The sequence below is a fragment of the Ylistrum balloti genome, unplaced genomic scaffold (genome assembly GCF_031769215.1).
Source record: "Ylistrum balloti isolate Yb309-2 unplaced genomic scaffold, AGI_CSIRO_Ybal_v1 Utg370908, whole genome shotgun sequence".
Taxonomy (NCBI): Eukaryota; Metazoa; Mollusca; class Bivalvia; order Pectinida; family Pectinidae; genus Ylistrum; species Ylistrum balloti.
This window is the reverse complement of record NW_026782515.1, coordinates 131,428-143,673: the sequence shown is the minus strand read 5'-3', so window position 1 is coordinate 143,673 and position 12,246 is coordinate 131,428. Positions and strand designations below refer to the sequence as shown.

The 12,246-nt window shown below is 40.5% G+C and overlaps 1 protein-coding gene across 1 annotated transcript; it reads left to right on the top strand.

Moving 5' to 3' along the window:
- Positions 1-3,322: 3,322 nt before the first annotated feature.
- Positions 3,323-4,875, top strand: LOC132559414 (probable serine/threonine-protein kinase fhkB). The gene is made up of 2 exons (XM_060224026.1): positions 3,323-3,407; positions 4,430-4,875. The coding sequence occupies exons 1-2, from the start codon at positions 3,323-3,325 to the stop codon at positions 4,873-4,875; spliced, it is 531 nt and encodes a 176-aa protein (XP_060080009.1).
- The last annotated feature ends 7,371 nt before the right edge of the window (positions 4,876-12,246 follow it).

The window sequence follows — 12,246 nt, the reverse complement described above, 5'->3', positions numbered from 1 at the left end:
CACCTGTCACATCTGTCTGTAACGATATGACACCTGTCACATCTGTCTGTAACGATCTGACACATTTGTCTGTATGATGTGACACCTGTGTCTGTATGATGTGACACCTGTGTCTGTATGATGTAACACCTATATCTATAATAATCTGACATCTGTGTCTGTATGAGGTAACACCTGTTTCTGTAATGATCTATCATTTGTGTCTGTAATGACCTGACATCTGTGTCTGTAATGATCTGACACCTGTGTCTGTAATGATCCGACACCTGTGTCTGTAATGATCTGACACCTGTGTCTGTAATGTTGTGACACCTGTGTCTGTAATGATCTAACACCTGTGTCTTTTATGATGTAACACCTGTGTCTGCAATGATTTGACACCTGTGTCTGTAATGATCTAACACCTGTGTCTGTAATGATGTGACACCTGTGTCTGTAATGATCCGACATATGTGTCTGTAATGATCTAACACCTGTGTCTCTAATGATCTGACACATGTGTCTCTAATGATGTAACACCTGTGTCTGTAATGATCCGACACCTGTGTCTGTAATGACCCGACACCTGTGTCTAATAATCCGACACCTGTGTCTGTAATAATCCGACACCTGTGTCTGTAATGATCCGACACCTGTGTCTGTAATGATCTGACACCTGTGTCTGTAATGTGTCTGTAATGATCTGACACCCGTGTCTGTAATGATGTAACACCTGTGTCGGTAATGTTGTGACGCCTGTGTCTGTAATGATCTGACACCTGTGTCTGTAATGATCTACCACCTGTGTCTGTAATGTGTCTGTAATGATCTGACACCTGTGTCTGTAATGATGTAACACCTGTGTCTGTAATGTTGTGACACCTGTGTCTGTAATGATCTGACACCCGTGTCTGTAATGATGTGACACCCGTGTCTGTAATGATGTAACACCTGTGTCGGTAATGTTGTGACGCCTGTGTCTGTAATGATCTGACACCTGTGTCTTTAATGATCTGACACCTGTGTCTGTAATGTGTCTGTAATGATCTAACACCCGTGTCTGTAATGATGTGACACCTGTGTCTGTAATGATCCGACATCTGTGTCTGTAATGATCTGACACCCGTGTCTGTAATGATGTGACACCTGTGTCTGTAATGATCTGACACCTGTGTCTGTAATGTGTCTGTAATGATCTGACACCTGTGTCTGTAATGATCTACCACCTGTGTCTGTAATGTGTCTGTAATGATCTGACACCTGTGTCTGTAATGTGTCTGTAATGATCTGACACCCATGTCTGTAATGATGTAACACCTGTGTCGGTAATGTTGTGACGCCTGTGTCTGTAATGATCTAACACCTGTGTCTGTAATGATGTGACACCTGTGTCTGTAATGATCTAACACCTGTGTCTGTAATGATCTGACACCTGATCTATCACCTGTGTGTTTAATGTTATGACACCTGTGGGAGTAATGACCATGTGACACCTGTGTCTGTAATGATCTAACAACTGTGTCTGTAATGATCTGACACCTGTGTCTGTAATGATCTACCACCTGTGTCTGTAATGTGTCTGTAATGATCTGACACCTGTGTCTGTAATTTGTCTGTAATGATCTGACACCTGTGTCTGTAATGATCTGACACCCGTGTCTGTAATGATGTGACACCCGTGTCTGTAATGATGTGACACCTGTGTCTGTAATGATGTGACACCTGTGTCTGTAATGATCTGACACCTGTGTCTGTAATGATCTGACACCTGTGTCTTTAATACACCTGTGTCGGTAATGATGTAACACTCGTGTCTGTAATGATCTACCACCTGTGTCTGTAATGATCTGACACCTGTGTCTGTAATGATCTGACACCTGTGTCTGTAATGTGTCTGTAATGATCTGACGCCTGTGTCTGTAATGATCTGACACCTATGTCTGTAATGATGTGACACCTGTGTCAGTAATGATGTCTGTAATGATGTGACACCCTGTGTCTGTAATGTTGTGACACCTGTGTCTGTAATGATGTGACACCTGTGTCTGTAATGATGTGACACCTGTGTCTGTAATGTTGTGACACCTGTGTCTGTAATGATGTGACACCTGTGTCTGTAATGATGTGACACATGTGTCAGTAATGATCTGACACCTCTGTCTGTAATGTGTCTGTAATGTGTCTGTAATGATGTGACACCTGTGTCAGTAATGATGTGACACCTGTGTCTGTAATGTGTGTGTGTGTCTGTAATGATGTGACACCTGTGTAATGTTGTGACACCTGTGTCTGTAATGATGTGACACCTGTGTCTGTAATGATGTGACACCTGTGTCTGTAATGTTGTGACACCTGTGTCTGTAATGATCTGACACCTGTGTCTGTAATTTTCTGACACCCGTGTCTGTAATGATGTGACACCCGTGTCTGTAATGATGTGACACCTGTGTCAGTAATGAGCATGTGATAGATGTCTGGCTTTATTCAACATGCATTTAAATCTTCTTTAGTTCATTATTAACATTGTTTGAGTTGGTGTAAAGCGAGGAATAAAATTTTTACAATCTTTTCATTGGTTAATCTCATTAATTTTATTTACCATCAACGTTTTGAATTGAAATAAGAAAAGTTTCAAGTAAATATTGCAAAATGCAATATGGAACATACAAAATAGACTGTTGTAGATGTGGTAGCACTGTGGTAGAAGATGTTCAAGCAAATAAAAGTTAATGATGGACAAATGGACGGTTGGAGCAGGGACAGGCAATGTCTCATCATCATCCATTGTCAAAGTGTTTGATGAGCATGAAAAATTGAATGAATAAGACCAGTGGCACTGGAAAAGTAAGTCTCTTTTGTTTCATAAAAGTGACATGCCTGGTATGTATTCATACTGACAAACAGTATTTTTAACATCAGAAATACTGCTTTAAATCACTTACTCTTAAAAGTTTTTTTGTTAATAATGCAGCTTCAAATTTTCTGTCAATACCTTTGACTTAATACTTGTTGTTTCAAAATATTTTTATTCAAACCTTGAATATGCTGAAATAATCTTAAGCTGGACAGTCACTTCTGCTTTAAACGATTTTACATTTTACAAGTTATCCTCCAGATGTGCTAGCTAGGTGGATCAGGCTGAACCAGGGGCTGGTCGACTCTCTCATCTGCCAGTTGTTGTCACAGTCTGTAGTACTAGATATCTAGGCAACTTCCTTATTCGTCCTTCTGCATCACTAAGGACATCGATGCCTACGTATCTTCCATCACCTTTTGTATAGCACTGTGTCTAAGGACCGCTCCATCTGTTTACTGTCCCAAAAATGGGTAATTCACAACCAATATGCATCTAGGACCTCTCAAGAAAGCAATAACAAGAATTGTTAACAAAAACACCATGAACATAGGACAATTTGAAGATACACCAAGTAACAAAGGTCATTATTTATTTCAATGCTTCAGCCAGGATTCAAACCCAGAACCCTTGGCTTACTAGTCTGACACCCAACTAATTGAGCTAACGAGAAGTTATCTCTAGCAGAGCGGTATATTGATGCTAGTATTTGCCAGGGTTACACACACAGGAAAAAATTCCTGTATAACAAATATAACAAGTCAACACACATATAGAAGACATAGACATCTTTATTACGAGAAACAAAAGCTAAACCTTGACATCCCTGCTTAGTCACGATGACACCCTACCCAAATCTATAATATGTAAAATCACACATACACACCATGAATAAAACAAACCTTGTCTAAGTTAAAATGAATGGCCTTATTCTGGACCTCATTCACGAGTATTAAGCTTTTCCTGGATTTCAAACCAGAGAAGTATATACAGTCAAACCTGTCTATTCAAGGGAGTAGAGAAAAGTGGCTTTTATAAACAGGTGGTCTTTATACACAGGTGACCTTAAGACAGATATAGATCTGAATCAGGAAGTCAGATAACATGTTACTTGGGGTTTCCTAACTTTAGTGTTAATGACAGCTGTATACTCACTTAATAAAAACATTTTCTACCTGTCGTCACTGAATTTCACCATTATACATAAACCTCCAATGTTCTTTACTATAGCATAGTGCATTCAGTTGATTTCTGAAGCAGGTCTGCTCTTTTGATTTAACAGGTTTTTGGCCACACAAATCAAATTATCTTTTTCAATCATTTATCACATTTGGAGTGGGAGGGGTTATTTTTTTTTCAAAATTTCAATCATGTTCTTGTTTCATATCATCATTAGGGCTAGGTGAGCTAATAATTGAAAGGAAGATTGAACACACAGGTCCTACTTCAGTTGTTTGTATCAGTTGTCTCCCTTTCTAGCTTGATTTTGTCAGCGGTTAGTCATGATCATTAAATAAGTTTTAAAAACATTTAAACTTCATTAAACATCAATTAAATTACTCTAAAATTCTGCATTTAAACTCAATTATATATAAGAGGTCAAATGTAACCATAAAAACAGCTACAACCAACAACAATCCAGCAACTACGAACACAGCGACAACAAACAACGCTCCAGCAACCACGAACACAGTGACAACAAACAATGCTCCGGCAACTACAAACACAGAGACCACAAACAACGCTCCAGCGACTACGATCACAGCGACAACAAACAACACTTCAACAACTACGATCACAGTGACAGCAAACAACGCCCCCACAACCACGAACACAGTGACAACAAACAACGCTCCAGCGACTACGAATACACCGACAACAAACAACACTTCAACAACTACGATCACACCGACAACAAACAACGCTCCAGCGACTACGATCACACCGACAACAAACAACATTGCAGCGACTACGACCACAGTGACAACAAACAACGCTCCAGCGACTACGAACACAGCAGCAACAAACACTGCCACATGTAGAAACAAACCAACAACAAACAACGCTACAGCAACCACGAACACAGCAGCAACAAAGCCCCCACCACCATGAACACAGTGATAAAAAACCACGCTTCCACAACCACGAAAACAGCTACAACCAACAACAATCCGGCAACTACAAACACACCGACAACAAACAAGGCTCCGGCAACTACAAACACACCGACAACAAACAACGCTCCGGCATCTACGAAAACAGAGACAACAAACAACGCTCCGGCAACTACGAACACAGAGACCACAAACAATGCTCCAGCGAATACGAATACACCGACAACAAACAACACTTCAACAACTACGATCACACCTCAACAAACAACGCTCCAGCGACTACGATCACACCGACAACAGTGTCACCACTGAGATTACACCGACAACAAACAATGCTCCAACACTGAACACAGGTTACAACAACAGTGCTCACCACTGATCACAGCGACAACAAACAATGTCACCACAACTGAAAACAGGACAACAACACAACGCTCCACACAACACAATACGATCACCAACAAACAAAGCCCCCACAACTACGAAAACAGAGACAACAAACAACGCTCCGGCAACTACGAACACAGAGCGTAACTACACAATAGTGTCACCACTGATGGTTACTACACAAAAGTGTCACCACTGAGGGTTACTAGACAACATTGTCACCACAGATAGTGTCTATATAATAGTGTCACCACTGATGGTTACTACACAATTGTGTCAACGCTGATGGTTACTACACAATAATGTCACCACTGATGGTTACTACACAATAGTGTCACCACTGATGGTTACTACACAATAGTGTCACCACTGATGGTTACTACACAATAGTGTCACCACTGATGGTTACTACACAATAGTGTCACCACTGATGGTTACTATACAATAGTGTCACCACTGATGGTTACTACACAATAGTGTCACCACTGATGGTTACTACACAATAGTGTCACCACTGATGGTTACTACACAATAGTGTCACCACTGATGGTTACAACACAATAGTGTCACCACTGATGGTTACTACACGATATTGTCACCACTGTTGGTAACTACACAATAGTGTCACCACTGATGGTTACTACACAATAGTGTCACCACTGATGATTACTACACAATAGTGTCACCACTGATGGTTACTAAACAATAGTGTCACCAATGATGATTACTACACAATAGTGTCAACACTGATGGTTACTACAAAATAGTGTCACCACTGATGGTAACTACACAATAGTGTCACCACAGATGATGATAACAGAATGTTGTCACATCTCATGGTTACTACACAATAGCGTCACCAGTGATGGTTACTACACAATAGTGTCACCACTGATGGTTATAACAAAATGTTGTCACCTCTGATGGTTACTACACAATAGTGTCACCACTGATGGTTACTACACAATAGTGTCACCACTGATGGTTACTACACAATAGTGTCAACATTGACGGTCACTTCACAATGGTGTAACCACTGATGGTAACTACACAATAGTGTCACCACTGATGGTAACTACACAATAGTGTCACCACTGATGGTTACTACACAATAGTGTCACCACTGATGGTAACTACACAATAGTGTCACCACTGATGGTTACTACACAATGGTGTCACCACTGATGGTTACTACACAATAGTGTCACCACTGATGGTTACCACATCAAAGTGTCACCACTGATGGTTACTACACAATAGTGTCACCACTGATGGTTACTACACAATAGTGTCACCACTGATGGTTACTACACAATAGTGTCACCACTGATGGTTACTATACAATAGTGTCTGCAATGACGGCCAATACACAATAGTGTCACCACTCATGGTTACTACACAATAGTGTCACCACTGATGGTTACTACAATAGTGTCACCACTGATGGTAACTACACAATAGTGTCACCACTGATGGCTACTACACAATAGTGTCACCAATGATGGTTACTACACAATAGTGTCACCACTGATGGTTACTACACAATAGTGTCACCACTGATGGTTACTACACAATAGTGTCACCACTGATGGTTACTACACAATAGTGTCACCACTAATTGTTACTACACAATGGTGTCACCACTGATGGTTACTACACAATAGTGTCACCACTGATGGTTACTACACAATAGTGTCACCACTGATGGTTACTACAATAGTGTCACCATGATGGTTACTACACAATCACCTCTGATGGTTACTACACAATAGTGTCACCACTGATGGTTACTACACAATAGTGTCACCACTGATGGTTACTACACAATAGTGTCACCACTGATGGTTACTACACAATAGTGTCACCACGGATGGTAACTACAAAACAGTGTCACCACCGATGGTTACTACACAATAGTGTCACCACTGATGGTAACTACACAATAGTGTCACCACTGATGGTTACTACACCTCAGTGTCACCACTGATGGTTACTACACTAAACGAATGTGTCACCACTGATGGTTACTACACAATAACGTCACCAGAGATGGTTACTACAAAACAGTGTCACCAATGATAGTTACTACACGAAAGTGTCACCACAGATTGTTGCAACACAATAGTGTCACCACTGATGGTTACTACACAATAGTGTCACCACTGATGGTTAGTACATAAAAGTGTCACCACTGATGGTTACTACACAATAGCGTCTACACCGATGGTTGCTACACAATGGTGTCACCACTGATGGTTACAAAACGAAAGTGTCACCACTGATGGCTACTACACAATAGTGTCACCACTGATGGTTACTACACAATAGTGTCACCACTGATGGTTACTACGTGAAAGTGTCACCACTGATAGTTACTATACAATAGTGTCACCACTGATGGTTACTACACAATAGTGTCACCACTGATGGTCACTACACAATAGTGTCACTGCTGATCGTCACAACACAATAGTGTCACCACTGATAGTTGCTACACAATAGTGTCACCACTGACGGTCACTTCACAATGGTGTCACCACTGATGGTTACTACACAATAGTGTCACCACTGATGGTTACTACACAATAGTGTCACCACTGATGGTTACTACACAATAGTGTCACCACTGATGGTTACTACACAATAGTGTCACCACTGATGGTTACTACACAATAGTGTCACCACAGATGGTTACTACACAATAGTGTCACCACTGATGGTTACTACACAATAGTGTCACCACTGATGGTTACTACACAATAGTGTCACCACTGATGGTTACTACACAATAGTGTCACCACTGATGGTTACTACACAATAGTGTCACCAGTGATGGTTACTACACAATAGTGTCACCACTGATGGTTACTACACAATAGTGTCACCACTGACGGTTACACTGATGGTTACTACAATAGTGTCAATAGTGTCACCGCAGATGGTCACTACACAATAGTGTCACCACTGATGGTTACTACACAATAGCGTCACCACTGAAGGTCACCACACAATAGTGTCACCACTGATGGTTACTACACAATAGTGTCACCACTGATGGTTACTACACAATAGTGTCACCACTGATGGTTACTAAACAATAGTGTCACCACTGACGGTCGCTTCACAATGGTGTCACCAGTAATGGTTTCTCCACAATAGTGTCACCACTGATGTTTACTGCATCAAAGTGTCACCACTGATGGTTACTGAACTATAGTTTCACCACTGATGGTTACTACACAATAGTGTCACCACTGATGGTAACTACACAATAGTGTCATCACTGACTGTCACTACACAACGGTGTCACCACTGATGGTTACTACACAATAGTGTCACCACTGATGGTCACTACACAATAGTGTTACCACTGATGGTTACTACACAATAGTGTCACCACTGATGGTTACTACACAATAGTGTCACCACTGATAGTTACCGTACAATAGTGTCACCACTGATGGTAACTACACAATAGTGTCACCACTGATGGTTACTACACAATAGTGTCACCACTGATGGTTACTACACAATAGTGTCACCACTGATGGTTAGTACATAAAAGTGTCACCACTGAACGTTATTACATAAAAATGTCACCACTGATGGTTACTACATCAAAGTGTCACCACTGATGGTTACTACACAATAGTGTCACCACTGATGGTTAATACATAAAAGTGTCACCACTGATGGTTACTACACAATAGTGTCACCACTGATGGTTACTACACAATAGTGTCACCACTGATGGTTACAACACAATAGTGTCACCACTGATGGTTACTACACAATAGTGTCACCACTGATGGTTACTACACAATAGTGTCACCACTGATGGTTACTACACAATAGTGTCACCACTGATGGTTACTGTACAATAGTGTCAACACTGATGGTTACTACAAAATAGTGTCACCACTGATGGTTACTACACAACAGTATCACCACCGATGTTAACTACACAAAAGTGTCACCACAGATGGTTATAACACAATGGTGTCACCACTGATGGTTACTACATCAAAGTGTCACCACTGATGGTTACTACACAATAGTGTCACCACTGATGGTTACTACATGAAAGTGTCACCACTGAACGTTATTACATAAAAATGTCACCACTGATGGTTACTACACAATAACGTCACCACAGATGGTTACTACACAACAGTGTCACCACTGATGGTTACTACAAAATAGTGTCACCACTGATGGTTACTACACAATAACATGTGTGAGACTGATGGTTATCACAATACTTGTGTCACATCTATGGTTATACATATGTGAGTGTCATCACTGACTGGTTACATACATCACAATAGTGTCACCACTGATGGTCACTACACAATAGTGTCACCACTGACGGTTACTATACAATAGTGTCACCACTGATGGTCACTACACAATAGTGTCACCACTGATGGTTACTATACATTAGTGTCACTACTGATGGTTACTACACAATGGTGTTACCAGGGAATCACAGGAACTTTTGGATACATTTGCGGTATTATGATATGTGATACCGGGAAATCACAGACAGGTGTGGAGACATCTTACGGAAATATGATATGTTAGAGGAAGGTATCACAGGGACTTGTGTAGACATCTAACGATGATATGAAATGTGAGACTGAGGGATCACAGGGACTTGTGTAGACATCTAACGATGATATGAAATGTGAGACTGAGGGATCACAGGGACTTGTGGAGACATTTAACGATGATATGAAATGTGAGACTGAGGGATCACAGGTGATCAACGGTATCATGTGACGTGTGAAGATATCTAATTGTATTATGTTAAATGACAACGGGAAATCACAGGGACTTGTGGACATCTAACGGTATTATGATATATGAGGAAATTGGATCACAGGGACCTGTGGAGACATCTGATGGTGTTACGATATGCGAAACCGTGGGAATCACAGGGACCTGTGGAGACATCTAACGATATTATGATATATGAGAAAGGGGAATCACAGGGACTTGGGGAGACATGAAACGATAATATGATATGCGAGACCGGGGAATCACAGGGACTTGGGGAAACATCTAACGGTAATATATGTGAGACCGGGAAATCACACAGACTTGCGGAAACATGTAACGGTATTATGATATGTGAGACTGAGGAATCACTTGGACTAAGTGAGACATCTAGCGGTATTCTGATACATGACACCGGGAATTACTGGGACTTTCAATGACATCCAACTATATCATGACATTTGACACCGGGGGATCACAGGGACTTGTGGCGACATTTAACGATATTATGATATGTTAGACCGGGGAATCACAGAGACTTGTGTAGACATCTAACGATAATATATGTGAGACCGGGGAATCACAGGGACTTCTGCAGATATCTAACGATATTATGATATATGTAACCGGGTGATCACAGGGACTTTGGGAGACATCTAACGGTAATATATGAGACCGGGACATCACAGGGACTAGGGGAAACATGTAACAATATAATGATATGTGACACCGGGGAATCACTGGGGCTTGGGGAGTCGTGGGACGATGTCCAGATATAAGGTCAAGTCGGGGATTCGGTATGACTTGTCGTGTGAACTAATCGTATCATGATATTTTATCACACCGGCGAATCACAGGGACTTGTGGAGTCATCCAGCTGTAAAATGATATGTGAGATCGAGGAATACAAGGGCGTGTGGAGACATCTAACGATATTACGATATGTAAGACCGGGAAATCAAACGGACGTGTGGAGACATCTCATGGTATTATCATAAATGACATCGGGGAATCACAGGGACTTAGGGAGTCGTGAAATGGTGTCCTGATATTATGTCAAATCGGTGATTCAGTAGGATTTGTGTTGTGAACTATTGGTATCATGATATTATGTCATACCGGCGAATCATAGGGATTTGTGGAGACATTTAACGATATTATGATATGTTAAACCGGTGAATCACAGGGACGTGTAGAGACATCTAGCGGTATTATGATATGTGAGACCGGGCAAACACATGGACGTGTAGAGACATCTAGCTGTATTATAATTTATGAAAGCGGGAAAACACAGGGACTTGTAGAGATATCTAGCGGTATTATACTAATACGTGACACCAGGGAACCACGGGAACTTGTATAAACTATTGGTATTCTGATATTGTGTCACATCAGGGAATTTCAGTGATTTAACGTATCAGTTATTGGTGTCTCCTGATCTTATGTCACACCGGGGAACAAGATTTACTAGAAAAAAATCTCAATATGATACAGGTAATGAAAAAGTAATAATATTCTCAAACAACCTGGTATCTCACATCTAACACATAACTTTTTAAAATCTGTAAATGGTTTTTTATTTATTTATTCATATTTCATGTGAGATCGCAAAATACATTTGATACATCGTAACCCGTCAGAAAAACGATCAACGATCATTGGCGAAATTCTGTCAAATTTTGTGAATCCTTGCCTTTAAAAAGAATCCCCGAAATGGTATTTGTGACACACATAGAAAATATGGGGCATGTACACCGGACTGACAGATGATCTCATGTTCTCGATCGTCAAACTTGCGTAAATACGTGAGCATTCAAGCATCCTGTATAGTCAGACCCCCAGGTATTCTGACACTTTGTTAAATAGGAGCCCGGAGTACTCTGACATCCTGGTAAATCACATTCCGGAATTGTTTTACACATATATAACAGAAAAACATCAACAGTAAAAATTAAAACCAATATAATTTCAAAGTATTTTATTGCTGATTAAATGACAAATATACAAAACACACTATACAGAGATAAGGATACAGTATACATATATGTTATAAGACATTGGTCACCTCTAAATACACAACATAACTTTATACTGATTTTAACTGCAATCAGAAAGAAAAAAGGAAGACAAAGT